The sequence below is a fragment of the Mastigoproctus giganteus genome, chromosome 6, assembly GCF_048544385.1.
Source record: "Mastigoproctus giganteus isolate SK-2022 chromosome 6, ASM4854438v1, whole genome shotgun sequence".
NCBI lineage: Eukaryota > Metazoa > Arthropoda > Arachnida > Uropygi > Thelyphonidae > Mastigoproctus > Mastigoproctus giganteus.
The window spans coordinates 206,399,646-206,421,208 of NC_143580.1; the positions used below are offsets into that span (position 1 = coordinate 206,399,646).

Below are 21,563 nucleotides of genomic sequence, written 5' to 3' on the forward strand. Positions count from 1 at the left end.
AGTGGTGAGTTTAATTAATAAGAACACAGTAACCAGACAGCTCTAAATAACATTTTTCCTGTTGTAAATTGTATTTTATACATAAATTAGGACATTGTTTGTCAGGCCTGATTTAATTTTCTTCGTAAGTGCTTCAAACCTTTTCTTGTTTTTTACTCTTACATCTTTCCAGTGTTCTGAATGATGCTAACACTGATAGCAAGGTTTTTGTTCAATTTCCTAGAACCATTACATTAGGCAGAAGAATAATTTAGGCTGGAAGAATAATTAAAGATTTAATTACATACTATACTGTATAATACTATGACTTGAACTGTCTTGTCTTGTTGACTAGTGGGATGTGCCTTCTTTTTCTATGATATCAACTTAACTTGTCCATGTTACTTTCATCTTTTTCTGCTGCAAGATTCTCAGAAATTAAGTGTCACACTGCAACCATCTCATATATAGCATCAGCAGAGGTTTTTTCACATCACCCTCAAGTTAACAATAATACTCCATATTAAAAAGAAAATGTCATTGAAAGCAAAAAAAATGATTAACTTTCTTAATAGTAGGTGTATGAATCACTTTCTGGTCGATAATGAAATGTTCACAGTGAGTGACGTGAAGATTTCTTACTAATTTTATTTCTTATTTCTCCTGCCATCCAACATTACTCCATCTCATTTTTAGATGCTTGTCATAGCAATTCCTCATTGTAACTCCTCCATGGCTATTGTATACAGTCATCTCATCAAGAAAAGACAGGACAGTTTTGAATGCCTGTATTTTTACATGTATTGCTCTGGGATTCATTTTAGTGTTATTAAACATCTAAGACAGCAGTTTGAAGTGGACATGCATGAATGTGCCTAGACATAATAGAAATACACATTGTAAATCCTGGAAAAACTCACATGGGTAACTGTACTCTCCTCTTTACATGCAATAGGACTATAAACCACATATTTATAACATGAAGCATGAAGGTCAGCCTATAAATACATGCTTGTACAGCAATAATATGCAGTGAGATCACATCTTGTATCACATGAACGGGCACAGACTAAAATAATCAGATGTGCCAAGGATCCTCCAAACAACTAATCATTGAATCACAAAGGAGAGTCACTCTTGCCAAAAATCTGTTTTTAAGAGGAGTAATGTCAACTTCCAGATCTGCACTGTATTTGAAGATATACATCAAAAAACTGACTCATGATGACAGATTTTTTTATGTACGATAGACCTACAACTGTTAGTGTTTGTGGTTTGTACATTTTTATAGCTGTCCTGTCATCCAATGGGACCTGTTATTGTTCTGTGACATTTGTATTGCTGCATTTTTTTAAATTCTGTGGATGTTAATAATATTTTTTGTTACTGGTAATGTCCATTTCTGATGTATGTCAGAGAATTTTTATCTAATTTGTCTTAAAAATCATTCTTGGTCATGACTGTTGTTGGCTCTTCTGTTGTATTATGATTTTGTTTAGGTGTTTTTAAGGCCTGGATCTCATCATACTATAGAATTTCTTGTATTCTAGTTCTCATATTATTTATTCCATTAACAGAATGATTACTGAGATACAGCAATAGTGATAATAGAATGGGGTGGGGGAACGTCTGTTATATTAAACAAAATAACTTGAACTTGACTGCAACAAAAAATTATATATTTACTATTTTCATATTAGCACTGTGGCTTGTGCACCATAACCCACAAATGGGCTACTAGCATTGAACATTCAAGTAGATGGAAAATATCCTTATAAATGATATTAGCCTTGGACATTTTTAGGAGACCTTTTGGGGGGGGGGAGAGAGACTGGAAAACTTTGTTTCTTGACTCAAAAAAAAAAAAAAAAAAAAAAACCTTTCATTTGAAACACAAAGTTATAGCCTAGTTTTCTGCCCAAATCTAGTCAACCAATTCGTGTTTCCAAGTTAATTTTCAAAATAAATTTCCACACATTAATATTAGCATAAGGATTCCTTTATAATGCCTTCCTTTGTATGCTGTTACACTATCTGGTTAAATCAGCTGTGAAGATTTCACAATTATTAATTTTATAGCAGAATGTGGAGCCTTGTGAAATGTTTTCTTTATTCTTAAGAACTTGTATGCAGTAGATTCATTTTTTTTTTTCTAAATTATTTTAAAAACATTTGTTTTTCTAAAAAAATGGAGTGTACAAAAATATTTTTTTATAGTGGCTGACATTTCCTACATGTTTCTGGGTTCACTAAGAATAGTGTATACAAATGAATTTTTCTGCCATATACAGAGGATTAACTGTTTGTAACTCATAAGCTTTGTCCTATATGCAGCAATACGTTTATTCGTCCATCTATAATCTCAGTAGGAGAATTTTGTAATGTAGTCCCTTCCCACTCACTACTAAAAAACAAAAAATTAATCACACTAAAACTATATTTACATCTATACACATGTATAAAGTATGAATCAGTTTACATTTACAAAACAAAAGTTCAAAAAAAAAAAAAATCACATTCTAAGTTAGGTGAGTTTGCATAAAAGAAAACACAATTTAAGTCTACATAAATGTTTCCAAGTTGTAGTTCATAAAAACAAGCACATTTATTCACAATACAGCAAATATGATGTAAAGAGAGAGAGAATTTTATAAAAATATGAATAGCCTTTCCATTATATTCAGAACAAAATGTAATGCAGAGTTCAAATGAAATTCAATGCAAATGATGCATTTTTTAAACAAATTTTAATAATTACAAATTTAATCATATGCAAGCAGTCCGTTTCCAAGTTTTGTTTTTTGAAGAAATTTAAAATTTTCTGTTCACTAAAGGCCCTGAATTATATTGCTGTTTCATTTTTCATGCCTTAATTTTATTTATATTTAATTTTTCCTTTTGAATAATTTATTTATTTTACAAAGTAATTATGAAACCATTCTGTGCAAATAAAATAGGTACATAAAAATAAAGGGTCCAAATTAATGAGGATTTATTGTAAATATATATTTACAGCCTTTTTTCTACAATGATTGCTTTTAGCACATGAAGTGAAACATAAATGTTAGGGAATTCTTGCATGGAATTCATCTTGTGTGTGAAAAAATCCCAGTATACAGTGTATCTGAAAAGCCAATGCATTAAGCATTATACAGTTTTTTTATGTATTTATATGAGCAGATGTAGAATAGATGTGCAGAAATTTGCCTTTAACTAGCAGGTGGTTAATTGCTGGAACAAACTTCCATCTGTCATTGTGGAAGTTGATAGGTTAAATAAATTTAAGGAGGAACTGGACAAACGTTTAGAGGGAATTGTTTTGTAAATTTTTTTTTTTTTTTGGCTGATGCTGCATAAGTTCATACACTTGCTTTCTTGCATCACATGCCACTACTACTACTACTTGTGTGAGGTATGTATCTAGATATAAATATAGCATAATAATAAGATCATGAAGTTTTTATGTAAATTATAAGCAAGTGAAGTCTACAGAAAGAAGAGTCACTTTCCATTATCTCGTATATCATGAAGTCTAATTGTCCAGCCAGTAACATTTATCATGCCCCACCCCCACTCATTAAATGGTGATGTGCATGATTGGAGATTTCATATTAGAGCAATAAAAATTTTTGCTACTATTGAACTTCACTAACATGTTTACATTAGTTTTAAAACATGTGACATAGAGAAGTTTGTTTGAAAGTCAGGATTGTATGTTGCTTTTGGTGGCAAAATTGACTCACTGATAATTAGCAATGGGGGAACTCGAAAGAGATTATCAGTCCCATGATTCTTACAGGAACATTATATTAACATAACATATTTTGATGGTTGTTTGTAAACGAGTATTTTTATTTAAACATCAGTAATTAATTCATAATATCTAATAATTAAGCTCAAAACACAATTCTGAAGGGGGATTTTTTTTATATATTATTAAAAATTATCTAATGGCCAGAGTTCTCGGACAGGGTTAATTTAAAGAAAGCTCCATGATAAAAAAAAAAAAAAAAAAACCTTTTAATATTTTTCAAAGTTGCCACCAAATCCTTTGTCACATTTCATATAATGTCCTCTACACCAACAAAGTCACCCTCCGCTCAGATTTGATTTTGGGAAACAAGTAGTCTGGGGGAAATAAATCGGATGGATGTAGTCGGGGGAGGTAAGCTCCACATTTTTAAAAGTAGTTTTTTTTTTTTTTTTTTTTCCTTTTTTAACTGAGAACATGTCATTTCCTGCTTTGGCTCTTTGTTTGTGGATTGTATTCAAAACACCATGACTGATCACCTGCTATGATCGAGCAAAGAGGGATTATCATCAATATCTTGAGTGAGTTCTCTGCATACTTAGTCTGAGCAGCAGCTTTTGTTTGTCAATCAAACCATTCAGAATAACTCCATTGTCCATTTACCCAAAATCTTCTGCCAGAATTGCATAATGTTCCTCTGTTAATATAAGGTTTGTTCTTCCATCATTTGAATCACACACAGTGTGCACCCTTTATTTTTTTACTGTTCCTGGGTTAGAATCATTTCTGGATGTTCACAGTGCTCGTGTTCCAGATCCTCGTGGCCATCCGAAATTCTTGCAAACCAGCGAAGAACATGCAAGCAAGAAACCACTACCAATGTTTTACCAGTTTGTAGGTTTCAGTGCCTTTTGTTCCTAACCTGAAACAAAATTTAATGTTTGCTCTTTGTCATATCACTTAAAACAGCAACACTGCTTTGAACAGCTCAACAGTATTCGAATGACCTATAGCATGTATATTACCTTGCAGAGGGAAGCAGTCACATAGGATGGCTGCTGTGCCATGTTGCATCATAGCCTTACTTTGACATATGTGCAGTATATTCAGTTCTGGATTGATTTTTTTTGATTTGATAGTTGTTGGCACATCGGCTTCTGTGGCCATATTGCACCTCCCAAGGTTTTTGCAGTACTTTGATCCAAGCCCGAGGCGGGAATCGAACCCGCGACCTTTGGGTTGCCGGGCAGGTACTTTACCCACTCGGCTAGCCTGGTCGGCTATTCAGTTCTGGAACTTAATTTTCAAACCTTTTTATGTTCTATAAAACCACTTTGTGACAACTTAATTGGCACACTACTTTGCGGTCTGCTACTCATTTGGAGAGGTTTGGGTTTGATTCCTGTCTACAACTGGAAGAATTTCAAAATACTGCTTCAGCTGAGAGTGTGGTTAGATTATCTCAATTGGAAGGAGTAGAGAGTCTCATCATGAATTATTCCAGATTTTGTTTTTAGCCTACACATGAAAACCAGTCTGTAAACACACTTCTACAGACAAAATACCCTATGTGGGTATTTTGCCTGTAGAAGTTTTGACAGGCTCTGTGCAATTAAAATAATAACATTCTATGAAACAGTTACACAACTAACTGAGGCTGAGTTTTAATTAAAATCAGCATTAACACTGTGATTAAACTTTGATATTTAAACATGTATATTGAATAAAATGTAAAGACTATGTTTAATTAAAATCTGCAAATATACCACACATTGCAACACTTTTTTTATATATATGTATATACAGTATTGTTTAAACTTAATCTTTCCCAATGAAATTTTTTCAATAGTTTAAAGTAACAAATTCAATTTCCTTAAAGTAACAAATACAGAAACAGAATGTGCATGATTGCAATGTGATCTCACAGTAATATCTGTACATAGTTCATATTTTGTATAGGCTAATGTATTTTTCCCTCCCCTTTCCCTTGCATTTTGATGCAAATTACATCACATAATAAGTGTTTCAGACACTTGATGAATGTGAGTTACTTCCAGCCAACAGCAGCAATGCTGATATTTTTCATAATCAACATTAATAGCAGCATGGATAGTTACATGGTTTTTAACTTGTTTTGCAATATTTGAACATTTTAATTGTATATAGTCTATATTTTATTCTATATATTTTAAATTCTATATAATTTTAAATAACAATTTTATTTTATAGAAGTGTTTTATAGAATATACATAGCTTACATTTTCAAATTTTAATCAAACCTGAAACTATTAATTTATAGCCCCCCCCCCCCTAGATAGTTATTATAATTCTCTAGGCTATTCCAGCTCTGTGATGACACAATCTGTGAGATGAGTTTTGGTAACTACTTTTTTACCCCATGGGAAGGGGAATGTATTGCTCAAACAAAGAAAACAAAAAGCTTTATCTGGGACCATAACAAAAGAGGCCTTATGTTTTTGTGATTTAGAGTTGTCTCTTCTAGAATTCCTGCAAGACATCCAGTTGAAATTAAAAAAAAAAAAAAATCAGTAATCTTGAAAATTGGCAATAAGTTTTATCTGCTGGTGGTAGATGACTTTCATCAACCGGTGAAATACCACCACTTTGCTTATTAGAGGCTTGAAGTGGTGAAACCCATGTTTAGTCTCTAGAGCAAAGTTTCCGGCATCCCCCTCTCCCCATACTTCTCCTTCAACCCATGCACGGTACTAAGTACTTAGGTTTTGATACCTTTCGTGTTTGGGGTTTTCATAAAAAAAAAAAAAAAATCTGCTATACTTATTTCCTACAAATAAGATACTTTTAAAATGATAATTTAAAGTTTGTAATTAAGTAAAATAAAGTGCAAATTAGATTCCAGTCATTGTCCCCAAGAGCTCTGGGTTTGGCCTGCCCACTCCTGATAATTGTTGCCATGGCCCATAAGTAATTCTAAGTTTAACACATCTGCTGTACAAAGCAGTCCTCAAATGTCATCTGAACTGAACTTTTTGGAAACTTCTGTTATAATTTTAAAATTCCTTATATATAAAAGATTATATTTCAGTAATTAAATCAGTCCCTAAATTACCTGCTAGAAGATTGGAATTTGCTGAGACTTATTCTCAATGAAATCATTTGGACTGATGAAGCAACATTAGTTGCCACAATTGTGTCTTAATGGTTGCATTATAATCCACACAGAATAAACATTCTACAGGTCACTGCATTATGCTCTTAAAAATAAGCTGGGCCATAAACCACTTATAAAACCAACACAGTCCATGTTTAATTTTAAATATCATGTGATGATTCCTCTTAAACTTTCATTCTCATTGTGGTTTTTTATATTTGTTACAACTGATAAATCACCACAACTTTGATATTATGAGCATTTCTATTGCTATTTAACTGTTTATGCTAACCTTTTGAGGAAATTGTTAATATGGAACTGCATATCTAGTTTTGGGTAATATATAGCAAATAAAATCAGCATGGAATGTTCTGTAGTTTGTCCATATAGATCAAGTAGCATTTCTGGCTACGATATTTGCTTCATATGTTATAAAATTCTTGATAATATAGTAAATATATAATATAAAGGTGCCAGTGACTGATATCTTTATCAGTGCCTTAAAATTAAATCACAGAATGACAGCAGAAAATGTTTTTACATGAAATTATATAAGCATGCATTACTTTTCATTTTGGAAATGCTTATTTTCTCAAAAGAACAATCTTTGCTTTATATAAACATCTAATGAAATCAGAGTGATCTTTTATTCCCATTAAAACTAAAATATATGAAACATTAGGGACTTCTTACTGGCCACTTCAACCAATTAGTTAAAAAAAAGTTACCAATTCCTAAAATAAATATTGCAAAAAGGAGAGGGGAGGGATCTTCAGTTTTTGAGAGAGAGGTTGGATCAGAGCTATTGTACATAGTCTGTACCAGAAATGAAAATTTGTTCTTTTTTTTGCACTAATGGGGCTGCAATGTTCAAAATAAGCTACTCATTGTGATTACTGGTCCTCAACTGTAACTTGAGTAAAAGTATAGTGCATCAAAGCCCTCTGTTCCTTGAAAGAAACTGCAAAACTAGTTTGCTGTAAATGGGAAGGGTGGGAGCAAGATCACAAATACATGTGACAAGGTATAGTTTTACAGAGGATAGGGACCTTAGAAATTCCTGTACTTATAATCCTATTTTCCTCTGGTTAAAAGGACGAAACCAAAAGACTTAAATACATTTGTTTGGGGGGGGGAGAACAATAGCAATTCAGTTTGTTATAAACCTTCACTAAATTCTGTCAAGTAAGAAAAAATTATACACAAATAATTGGGTATTAGCCTGTTATCATATTTTAAGAATAATCCTCAGCCTGCCCTAGCAACAAAATTTTTACATGCACCCTTGGCTGCTGTCCTGATCAGTGCAGGTCTTTAGCATATAGTAGTTTCTGTAAATATTTATTTTTAATGATAATATTAACTTACCGATTGGGAAAAGAAATTACATTAGATCTTGTTCAATTCGATATATTGTATAGTTCTATATTTTATTATAGAATGTCACAGCCTATAACTTTAACTTCGATTTTATCTTTAAGAAATTAGTGATTTTAATGTAAAAAATAATAAGCCATATTATAAATAAATAAATTTTCTATTTATACTCTGGGACAACCACACGGTAGAGAGAGAGAGAGAGAGAATACAAGAAACGGCACCATATTTAGCAGTCACAGGCTGGAACCCTGGTCACTCAAGGCACGTATACTTATGCACCCTCGTGCCTGACCACTCGGCTACAGTGGCCTTTAAAATGTACTAATAGTAAAAATTTAGTATGAAAAGCTTCAAGTGGTTTTAAATATACTAAGAAAATCATTCAGAATGATAATTTTAATTTTCAGTTACCTGTGGTGTGGTAAATAAAACAGCAAATAAAATTTTTTGGCCCTGCAACATTTAATAGTAAGATTTCTCTGAAGGTAATGCTTAAAGTCTGTTAATCTGATCAGTAGATATCAAGGACAGTTTTTTTTTTTTTTTTTTTTTTTTCAGTTAGGGAGAGTGATTAATAAATTATTCCAAAAACACTGTTTTTTCATCATTTGTAAACAGAACGAACAATTTTCCTATGCTGTTACCCATCTCCTCCAAAGGCTGGATTGGATCTTCCTTGGTTTTCCTATTCTGTAATTCCCTATAACATTAGAATTTTGGTGAAGGGAAACAAATACCAAGAAAGATTTCATTTCTGCAAAGTGCAGCATCTGGAGATTAGGCACCTGCAGGAAGATCTGATTGAGGCCTTGAATGGATTGAGTAAGCTAAATGTTGATGGCATTCTTCCTCTTTCTGAGACTACACACATGGGGGAGGGGGCATAAGTTCAAGTTGAGGAAGAATGGCTGAAGGATAGATGTGCCAAAGTTTGCCTTTGGCCAGCAAGTGGTTGATTGTTGGAACAAACTTCATCAGTTGTTGTGGAAGTGGGTGGTTTGAATAAATTCAAGGAAGAACTGGAAGGCAAAGTGTGTAGTTTGTTTGTTTTTTTTTTTTTTCTGGCCGATGTTTTATAAGCTTGCTTTCTTGCATCATTTGCCACTACTAACTAATATGGAAATAGGATTTGCCCTTGGCAGATATTTCAGTCATTATGGCCATTAATACAAAAGTAGAGAAACAGTGATGAATGGCTAGTCTGATGTTACTGCACATAAGTGGTTAATGTAAGAAATTAATTTAAATACATTCATATTTAGCTTTATTTTGACTTGCTATGAATTTCAAAGCTAGACTACTGAAAATTTATTCATTCATACATTTTTTTTTTGTTGAATCAATGATGTAAAGGATTTTTACATACACCCATGTTAAAATTACTTAATAGTCACTAGTTTCAAATAGTCAAGCCCATTCATTAGGTCCAATGCAATTTAAAAATTGTTACATCCTTTTAAAACACTATTCCCCCCTTTAAATTGTTCATTCCCTTCTAAAACATCTTAAGAAGATGTTCCTATGTCTATTGTTATGCAGAATATTTGGATTTCTTATTCTCCACTTGTAAATTAATATGTACAGTTCATTTTTTTTTGTTGTGATTTAGTGATTAATAAAAATAAAATTGTAAATTTTGTGACATTTCATTGCTATACATGCCTAGAACAGTAAGAAACTGTTCATTGTCATCGGCTGCATAATACATTCAGAATATAGAACTTAGTGTTCTTGAAAGTTACTAAATAGTCTTCCCTCAATATTTTTTAAGCTGGATTGATTGTTTTCATAATGAATATTTTATATGCCATTTAAAAAAAATGAATTAATAACTTTTAGTGAAAAGTTTATATGCCAGTTGTTTGGCTTTGTGAATAAAATATTTATTTGAATATGGTTGTTGAAGTATTTATTTGGACAAAAATGATCTGATAATGATTGTACTTTGGTCGACGAATACAAGCAGACTTTTAACTTTGCAGTCATTAATAAGTTATTTGGAACTTTATAGTGCCCAGAATTTGAGTAGAGGTATAAATAATGAACTGCAAAGTTGAAATAAAGCAGTGTAACAGAAGGAGAACCTGTTATTTAGAGGTGAATTTATATTTCTGTGATAATTTTTAATAAATTTAGCTAAATATGATCAACAGGTTGGGTTGCAAATGAAGCTGTGTTATATAAGAGATTAGTTTATCACAAAGTCTATTTTGAAAGCAACCTTGGCTTGAGATCATTGCTTTATATAGGTTTTATCTTGTTGATCTTGTCATTGCTCAGCTGTTTAGTAAACCGCTTTTACTGTTAAGATTTTGTACAAGGATTTTAAATCAGAAAAATATGAACTGCATTTGCTGGTTAATTCTTTATGCATTTCTATAGCAGTATTTTAAAAATATATTTTTAAATTGTAGAAAATATCTGTAATAGTGGCATGCCTGCACTTGAATTTTAAGTAAGGATGCACTTTTTTTAAATGTAATATAAGAATATACTGAAAGATAAACATACCAGTTGTCATACATCAGTAGTTCCACTTATTTACATATTTTGTGCATTTTATTATGACAATAAGCAACAGAATATACTAGCTTTGCTTTTTAACTTATGTTGTATTTTGTAAAGAAAAAAAGATTAAAATGTTTTATTATTTATAATTATGTCTTTTCTTGTACTTTTTAAATCAGTATCAACATTCAGATACCAGCCATTAAAGCACACTATATATATATATATATAGTATGAACAAAACATTTATTGTGGTGTACAGACACATATAAGGAATATAATCAAAATGGCTGCAATGACTTTATTAATCCTGAGATGGTTGCACAGGGTTAATAAGACCCCAGAAAATATTTCAGCAATTTGTGCTCTGCCCACATGTAACTACTAATAGCTATTTTTAAAAATGTTTTCTTTGATTTCTCCACTTGAAAAATCCAGAAGTCTGTTAATTATTGCACAATTAGGAAAAATTCATGAATTAAGTTAAACCTAATTATATGCCCTGTTGACTGTCATTTATTGATAGCAAGTTGGATTTACTGCCGCATGCTTTCCTCCAATTGGTAACACAACATTAATTTTGTTTTAATATAAAAAATGGGTTTTTCATAGTTGTGTTGAAAATATAGGTGGCATCAAAAAAGTGAACAATTTTGAATTACGTTTTTACTGATTTCTCAAATGTAGGCACATGTGGTAAAAGCAACCCCATGTGCTTAGAGGAAGAGCAGTCCTAATCATATGTGTGACTGGTTAAAGGAATGTACAATTAGAAAATGTTCAACACGATCGTTATCCAGCAGTAGATGACTTTCAGTTCGTATCATATAAACACAAAATATGAAAACTGGATCAAATTTATTATATTATTGCAATCAAAATTTACATTCAAGCATTCACATAAAGTCAGAATTCCAAACCACTCTGATGAAAGGATAAAGTCACTAGTAAGTTAAGTTATATAACAAGCAGAAGATTTTACACTGATTTAACTGCTTTCATGAGTGAGTTTTCCAAGCACACTTTGAATGGCAGCAAGATTTCTGAATGAGCGAGGTGTGCAAGCATTCCTAAAACATGCATGGACTCAAGGAGGCAAGTTTCTGATGGCAAGCTTCATGGAGTGAATTTTGTAAAAATATACTTTGTATGTAAATGCTTTTAAATATTAATTTGTTTTTATTTTGATTTTATTGCCTGACATTATAGTGAAACCATCAAAAATAAAATCACTTGTACAAAAAAAGAAAAAAAAGTTTCTTTCTTTTGGTACAGTAATAACCTCAAACTATTTGTATTACTTGATTTGATTTTATCAACTTTTGGATCTAAATTCCAGAGAATTTAACTTCAGCTAATCCAAAATTGCCAATTTTCTGCTCTGATTTTCCAAGTTATTTTTGTATTGCCATCTGTTATGAACTATAGCTATTATGTGAAAAAAAATAAATTTTAGTATCTTGTCTTTTATGAACTCGTTACCTGTGTATAGCTATATTTTCATTTGATCAAAAAATTCTTTATAAGACTGTCTGACATCACTAAAAGTATGTTTTTGTTTTAAGGAGGAAGATTGTTGTTGTTTTAAGGCACAAGGGCATCAAAGGCCAAGATGTGTCTTTCCAGGTTTTTTTAATGTAAATCAAATTACTAACAAAAAGAGCCACCTTGCCCTAGTTTGGCGTTCCAATTCATTACAAAGATGTTCAACTGGTTTGAGGGAGGCGCTGTATATTTTTTCGCTGCAATCTTCGGATATTACTATTTTCAGTTGTGCATACAACAATTCCTCCTCCCAACTGCATAGTTGGGATTACACGCTTGGACAGTAATATTCAAACACTTCTTAGAAAAAAAGTGTACAGTGTAATTTCACTCTACGGGACCAATTTCAACTGATCGACAATTCTGATTCAATGTACGACGTACAGGCCAATATAGGATGTTCATTTGCTTTTGTTATCCAAGTTTTGTGGGCTGCAGCCTCTGTAAAAATCCATGATATGCCGCTCTCTACGTGTAGTGGAAATATAGTTTTGCCTTATATTTTCCAAATGAAATTAAACAGTTCATCTAGACTTGCAGAGTTACCTAATATCTGTTGAAGGGCAAGTGGATTCTTATTACATAAACTCTGGAAGCAAAAGAATCTGTAATTTTCTGAATCGAGGGCATACCAAAAGAATGTGTCTTACTGAAAGCTGAACTTGGCATTGAACAGAGAGATTTTCATTAGCTAATAGATAATAATGCGTAAGATGTGTGTGTGTGGCCAATTCGCAGTCTCGCAAGCATTACTTCTCTGCGACTTTTTCTGATGTTAAAGTCCCATATTTGTGTATTTGGTTTTATTTCTTGTAGTTTGTTGTTGGATTGATTTTTCCATATCTGGGCCCATTCATCTTCACTTGCTCTAGTAAAAATTGGCCTAAATTCAGCATATGGAACTATCTGTTTTGTTTGGCAATTCTGATGCTGGCTTTTGTCTGCTTTACCACTACCTTCTATTCCCGAGAATCAAGGGATCCAGCAAAGAGTTATTTCAGAGGGTTTTTTTTTTTTTTTTGACAGAGGTTGAACAGAAAGCCAATTTATTATAGGGGAGGGTGATGAGAATGTTTAGCTGAGATAGCACCATATGGCTGAGAGCGAATCAGAATATATTAGGAAAGAAAGTGATGACTACTGACATATTTCACTTAATACAAGTTGGATAGCATATAATTCTGCAGAAAGTATCTGTATTCAACTGGAAAGAATTTTGAAATTACATGCGAAGGGAATACAGCTGCTGCACTTACATGTGAGTGGGACTTACAGTCATCCATATAGACCCAGTGTGTTCTGAAATATGGTTGGCATGTAGCCAGTGGCATTACTAGGGTTGGTGTCACCCCTATCGACCTCAGATTTTTTTTTTTTTTTTTTGGTACTAATGTTACTCGTAAATCGTAATTCCCATATATCACTACAGGAATTCCCATATAGTAACTGAGCAGAAACTTTTTGATTTTTCTCCTTCTCCTTTAATTACTACTTCATTCTCAAAAACGTTATTGGTAAGGTTCACAAATACTAATTACCACAATATTGTAGCTAAAAAAATAAAAAATACCGAAAATTTGACAAAATCAGCGACTATAAAAACACCACAGCAACGAAAACAACAGCGTGTGCTTGTAGCACGTGCAGATGTAACCATATGATTTGAAGTGTCATCGTAATTGGATAATAATGACAGCTCTGACTGGAGCGCATGCGCATTAGAAGGTTCAAAAAGAAACTAGCATAGAGTTTTAGCCTTGTAGGTATGTTGATATAGTACATGTAAGCTGGGCTTACAAAAAATGTTTCTGTGGTAATAACTAACTACAAGGATATTTTGATTAAAAATAAAATTTTTGCTGAAAACTGCACAAAAATTTTATTGACAGTCATTTTGATGTCACTCGGTGCAGTCCACCCCCCCCCCCCCAGTGATGCCACTGCATGTAGCTGTTGGATGTTAAGCGATGGAATAGTATTTTTTGACCACTGAGCGAAGTATAGATCAATGTCTATCTATCCCACGGAGGTAAAGGCATATTTGTACTTTCCTTAATTTTGTTAAAATAAATTTTCCACTTCTGTATTACTTCTTGAAGGCAGCAGGCTTGGATTTGTAGAGTGTTGGCCAAAGAAGTTGGTTGAGGTATTCTTAAGGTTGAGATGGAGAGCTTATTTTGGCAGCATATTGGCAGAGTAGTGTTGTCTTCTAAGATAAAGTGGGGGGGTCATGTTTCGATGTACAAGCTCTGAATTGGTGAGGTTCTGTAGGCACCTAGTGGCAGATCAAAGGGCACTGGTTGGATGATGTTAAGAGACTGTAAGATGCTATTTTTGGCTGAAGCATATACTACAGCTCAATAAACTAACTGTCACTGGATCAAAACAATATAAATTCAGCAATGACTGCCTGTAAGCACCCTAAGACATTGAGGATACTGCATTGGAGGATGTTTAATTTCCGGAGGCACGGAACTCCCCGACTTACGTAATACTTGACTTTAAGTAAGTTTCTGCCAGCTGGTGCAAACTGAAAAAAGTATAGAAATGTATTTTGCATCTGTAGGGATAAATGGAGGTATTGTGAAAATATTGTAATGTGAACCTAATAACAGTTTTTTTTTTTTTTTTTTTGTAATTCGTTCCAAGTCCTTGAAAGTTGAAAATTTCGCTTTTTTTCCTTACCTCTCTAAAAGACTTACTTCTCTATCTCTCTAAAAGGTCATATTTATAATGGAAATTGCACTACACTTTCATCATTTTCATATGTTCCATTATAAGAATCAATTTTGAATGCCTTTGATATTTTTCTAAAGCATGTTTCTGGAGGTCGCGACCAAAAAAAACAAAAACAATTTGCACTTTCCAGTTTACCGGGCTTTGCTTTTCTGTTAGTGCAATCTATTATAAATGGGTAGTAAACTCGATCTTATTGCATTTGCAATTATGGTGAAATGAGTTGCCCTTCACTGAAATCGTCAATCATATAAAAAAACAAATTTTCTTCATTCCTATTTATGTATTACAATGATGAAGGGAAAGTGTAAGTGCTCGCAGTGCCAGGAAATGAAACAAAATTGATGTAGAAATGAAGATGAAAATGAATTAAGTACGAAGCAGGACAAAGTTTGTCATCTACTACAAGGGAATTAGGTCTCGCTGCTTCAACAGTGAATACTATTTTAAAGGACAGTGTGCGTATAAAAGAACATGTCAAAGGATCAATGCACTTAAGATCAAAGTTGCTATATCGAAGATGGAACAGCTGTTAATAATATGGATTGAAAATCAGATTCAGAAGCAAGTGTCCCTGAGTCCAATGGCCATTCAAGCAGAAGCAACAAGTATTTATGAAGATATTAAAGATAAATACGGTGAACCCCAAGCCAAGTTCGTGGCAAGCAACGCATGGTTTAATAGGTTCAAGCATCGCACCGGTTTCCAAGGCATTAAAGTATGCAGTGAAGTCGCCAGTGCCGATTCTGCAGCTGCAGAGAAATTTTGTGATGTGTTGGAAAAAAATTATGAAGGTGGCTATTCAACACAGCAAATTTTTAACGTTGGTGAGACTGCTCTGTATTGGAAAAAAATGCCAGATCGAACATACATTGCCAAAGAGGAAAAGACAATGCCAGGTTTCAAGGCTTCAAAAGATAGGGCCATGCTCTTGCTTGGGGCTAATGCAGCAGGAGATTGCAGATTAATACCACTGCTTGTGCACCACTCTGGAAATCCTTGTGCATTTAAGGGCATCAATAAAGCCACCCTACCCATGCATTTCTGATCGAACCAAAGAGCATGGATAACAATATCTCTCTTTGAGGATTGGTTTTAATGCTGCTAGGGCCATGCTCTTGCTTGGGACTAATGCAGTGGGAGATTGCAGATTAATACCAATGCTTGTGTACCACTCTGGAAATCCTTGTGCATTTAAGGGCATCAATAAAGCCACCCTACCCATGCATTTCTGATCGAACCAAAGAGCATGGATAACAATATCTCTCTTTGAGGATTTAATGCTGCTTCATTCAGCGAGTTCGAAAAATATGGTAAAGACAATGACATTCCTCTCAAGATTTTGCTTCTATTAGATAATGCTCCTAGACATCTTACACATCCAGACGATTTCAATTTGAACGTGACACTCATATTTCTACCACGAAACACGACTTCACTCATCCAACTTATGGATCAGGGTGTTATTTTGAATTTAAAAGCATACTATTTACGCAGAACATTTGCTCATGCATTGTTTCAGCAGACGGTGAGAAAAATTTTACTCAAGAGACTTGGAAATCTTGCAATATTTACCATTAATAAGGCCTGGGTGGAAATTACTAAAAGTTGTTTAAATGGTGCATGGAAGAAAATATGCCCATGACACGTAAAAGGCTTCGAATGGTTTGAAAAAGACGAATCATATGAAGAGGTTACAGATAAGATTGTAAAGGCTGCAGAGCTACTTCAGTTGGATGTTGTTGCCAAAAACGTGGAGGAGATAATAGAGGAAGAGAAGGAATTATCTTATGAAGAACTTATTGACTTCCAGGCAGCAATAGTGAAAGAAGAAAATGCTGATGAAGCTGATGAACCAGAGAGATGGCAATGGCATGGTTTGAAAAGATGGATCCTAACAGCGAACGATTCTTAAAAGTTAACAGAGGGGTGAATGATATGCTTGACTGCTACAAAGAAATCTACGACAAAAAGAAAAAAGCCACCGTTCAGTCATCCATTAATATGTTCTTTCGTAAGGTTGAGCGGCCAACCCCTTCTACATCTCTGCAGCTGCATATTTATCAGCTGAATACATCGATTCTGGTAGCAATGCTCGAGAGGTAAAACTTACTAATGCCTGTATGCATGTCTCCTCTTTTTTTTGTAATTTTATAATTTTTTTAAGCATGAGATAAAAAATTGAATAAATATAATAAATAATTCTATTTACATGTTCATGGAACATTCCTTTTTTGATAAATTCAGCAAGCATAGTTGTGAGTTCTGCACAAGCTTGGGGAAAATTCCGACTTACATAGAGTTCTGCGGAATGCAACCCTTATGTTAATCGGAGAGTGGCTATAGTCTTATAGAATTTGTCATCAGCGTTTATCTGCCTTTCAGTTTTAATACAGGTTCCAATGAAGCGATTACAATTTACAGAAGTGTAATGCCGTTGTTTCCCCTCAGCTAATTGATAGCCATTGCATTTTGTCCAAGTTTCAGTTATTACTAACTGTAGTTATATTTCAATGGTAGCCATGCTCGATGATTGACAGAAAACAGCAAGGTTGACTGCCTACATGTAAGTTTCCACTGTAGCTGGGATGTCTCGAGTAATTCCACTGGTAATGTAACATAAAACGTGTTGCACTTAAAATCAATTCTTGAGGTACTCCTTCTGTCATGTCTGTACAGTATATATCTTGAGAAATGGGGAGTATAATTTGATGATAAATACACCGATAAGCCAAAACATGACCATCTACCTAATATGTTGGTCCTCCACATGCAGTCAAAACAGCTCGTACCTGGCGAGGCATGGACGCTATAAGATTTTTAAATGTGTCTTGTGGGATTGTAGGTCTGTGGTTGAGACGCCGCAGATCGGAGTTGCTGTTCCAACACAAACCACAGATGCTCGATGGGATTGATGGCTGGGGAATTTGGAGGGCAGGGCAATACCTGGAAGTCTTCCTCAGGTTCTGTGAACCAGTCTCGAACAATCCGGTGTGGCATGCCCCATTATACTGCTAAAAGACTGCACTGCCGTGAAAGGGTGTACTTGGTCAGCAGTGATGTTTAGGTAGGTGATAGACGTCAGAGGGCCCGGCACATGGATGACTGGACTCAGAATCCAAGCAGAACATCGCCCAAAGCATAACACTGCCACCGGCTTGTTTTCATCCCATGGTGCATCCAGGCACCTTCACTTCCCCAGGTAAACAAGGTACACAAGGCATAATATGTTATGGGTTAAAATTAACTATATAATTTACACTACTTATGTAGTTAAATTTATGGGTAAACTATGGTGTACTTACACTGATATTATATAGTTAATTTTAACCCATAACGTATTATGCCTTGTGCATTTAGTCTTCAAAATATTATCATTATCTTCATCATTTGACATCTCTCATATTGTGGAATTAACTTCGCAACCGTGATGGCATATCTGCATTATTAGGGTACCTGCCCACCCACTGATGAGTGAGCCAACAAGCTCCAGAACGCGTTTGCGTGGTGGTACCCAATGAGAATAAATAACAGTAGTCTCCTCTACTAGAGAAGCGTTATTTATTCGAAGTAGTGCAATACCTGGTATCTTGTTGTGAAGGTAGCCACAATGAGATAAAATCAAAACAAGCTGTTACACTACTTATGTAGTTAAATTTATGGGTAAACTATGGTGTATTTACACCGATATTATATGAGTGAAATCAATATAAGAACGATGGGTGCAAGAGACTGTCTAATAGGTGTTAGTCTAAATTTTATCCTGAATTTTTTTGACTGTCTAGATAGTAGTTCATATTTAGCACCTACATCCTGGCTCTGTATGACAATGAATGTAAAAAGGCAAATGTGTGAGTTATTTCATGGATTGTAGGCTTTTTTTTTTTTAAATTTCTCAGTTCCCCATCTGGTGATCAGGTCATCACTGAAGTTGATTTCCACAGAGCAGAGGTCAAAACTTTAAAATTCAGCTCTTTGGCCAGGTTTGGAAGTTTAAATGTTATGTCCCTTGGATTTTTTTTATTCATTGAGGCTTTGTGGTGCCTGATGGGATCCTATTGAATAATTCTCTTCGTTACATAAAATTTTTATTCTATTTATTATATTTTAAAATGCTACAAAAATACTAGCTATAGGGGAGACAACAGTCTCAGAAGCCTTTTGTATATTTATTCTTTCCAAAATTTCCTCCAGATTTAATAGAGTGAAATGTAAAATAGGCACTAGTATAAGTGGAAGTTGTTTTGCCATGTATGGTTGATTAAAACAAACAAAAACTTGTATCTGTTTGTCAAAAATAAAATAATTTTGGATTAACCTTTGCATCAATTATTTCATTAGCACAGTTAAATAAAATTCAGTTCTCTGCATTAATACTAACCATTTATAGCAGTCAGAGCATTTCTAGGTCATCAAATGATGTTATCTGTTCACAAATATTTTGTTCCTCATATGAGAGTGGAATATTTCCTTCTCTGACAACTAAGATAGTCTGCATTCTTGCCTGCTTGGCAGCAAGTGCTTCTGAAATAAAAAAATTATATATGTTTTTAAAATGGACTATAAATTATTTTGAAAATATAACAATAAAGCAAATTCATACTTTTATTTTTACTTTTCGCTAATATGGGTATCTCAGAAAAATGTTATTACATTTTGATATACTCATGTGAAAGGCAAGTTAGCATTTACTGATATAAGAGTTACAGGACAAAATCACATGCTGGTATAGCACAAATCACTGGCTTCTCTTTGTTCTGGCCCAATCAGATGAAGGATCCACTATGGTATATAGCCTGCTGATATACAAATTCTTGTTTTGGACCAACACCCAGTTTCCCACTGAGGAATGGCTGTAATGTGCCTTGTTTACCACATAACACTATGTGGTAAACAAATATATATATTTTTTTCATGAAAACCCCAAACACGAGAGGTATTAGAACCTACAGTACTTAATGCCGTGCATGGGTTAGAGGTTGAGAAGACGAAAGAAAATATTTGTTAGCATTAGACTTGAACTTCTGTAGAATGTAATTTTCAGGAAATACGTATAAAGGGAGGTTGTTCCAGAAAGCGGCAGTTGAATAAATAAACGAGGAAGATGAAAAGTTGGACAGTAAATGGATGGTGGCAACACGTGATCGGACCGTTTTGAAAGAGACAGTAGGAATTATAGAAGCCAATTCAGAAGAACAGTGCCCATGGAAATACAGGAACTCCCCGACTTACGAAAATTTGACTTCACATAAGTTTTTGCCAGCCGGTGCAAACTCAAAAAAAATCAGGGAAATGTATTTTGCATCCCATAGGAATAAATGGAGGTATCATGAAAATATCGTAATGTGAACCCAATAACACTATTATTTATTTATTTTTTTTTTGTAATTCGTTCCAAGTCCTTAGAAGTTGAAAATTTCACTATATTACTAGCTACTTATCGCTCTAAAAGGTCATATTTATAATGGAAAATGCACTACCCTTTCATCATTATCATGTGTCCCCGTTAAAGAATCAATTTTAAACACCTTCGTGATATGTTTCTAAGGCACGTTTCTGGAGGTCACATCCATAAAACAATACATTTTTCGGTTTATTGGGCTTTTCTGTTAGTCCATCTAATTATAAATGGGTAGTAAACTTGATCTTATTGCATTTTCGATAATACCGCTAACTGCAATTGTGTGGGTTTTTACGCTATTATGGTGAAATGTGTTCCCCTTCACTGAAATCTTCAATCATATAAAAAAAAAAAAAAAAAAAATTTTTCAGAATCTTCTCTTCATTCCTATTTACTTATTACAACGGTGAAGGGAAAGGGACTACCCGAAAGTGAAAGTGCTGGGAAACCAAAGAAAATTGATTTAGAAATGAAGTACACAGCAGCACAAAGTTTGTCATCTATCACAAAGGAATTAGGTCTTGCTGCTTCAACAGTGAATACTATTTTAAAGGACAGTGCACATATAAAAGAACATGTCAAAGGATCAATGCACTTAAGATCAACAGTGATCACAAAACAGCTTTCAGGTGCTATATCGAAGATGGAACAGCTGTTAATAATATGGATCGAAAATCAGATTCACCGCATATCCAGGGATATGCGGTGGTCATTCCCTGACCTTTTGGTATCCTCCATATTTGGTGGTCACAGTCTCGAACCCCGGTCTAATCAAGAAGTGTGTGTGCTATGCACTGCTGCTCCTACCCCTGCCCACCTAGCTACGGAGGCACCAAAAGCAAGAACTATTTATGAAGATATTAAGGATAAGTATAGCAAACCCCAACCCAAGTTCATGGCAAGCAACGGGTGGTTTAATAAGTTCAAGCATCCCGCTGGTTTCCACGACATTAAAGTATGCAGTGAAGTCGCAATTGCCTTTCAATTCGAATGAGAGAGAGTCGTATTTCTACCGCCAAACATGGCTTCATTCATCCAACCTGTGGATCAGGGTGTTATTTCGAATTTAAAAACACAACATTTACTCAGGCATTGTCTGCAGTAGACGATGAGAAAAATTTTACGTTAAG

At 34.0% G+C, this 21,563-nt stretch overlaps 1 protein-coding gene across 3 annotated transcripts in view; it reads right to left on the reverse strand.

Moving 5' to 3' along the window:
* Nucleotides 1-2,310: 2,310 nt before the first annotated feature.
* Enoph (enolase-phosphatase E1) overlaps nt 2,311-21,563 on the reverse strand; it is a 91,767-nt gene continuing 72,514 nt past the window's right edge. For 2 of the 3 annotated variants that reach the window (XM_090375628.1, XM_090375630.1), the window contains exon 6: nt 19,402-19,556. In XM_090375628.1, the coding sequence (XP_090231754.1) occupies nt 19,426-19,556 (131 nt within the window). In that variant the 3' untranslated portion in view covers nt 19,402-19,425. Of the gene's footprint in view, nt 2,384-19,401; nt 19,557-21,563 lie in introns of those variants that run through there. The other variant, XM_090375629.1, reaches the window with a different exon arrangement.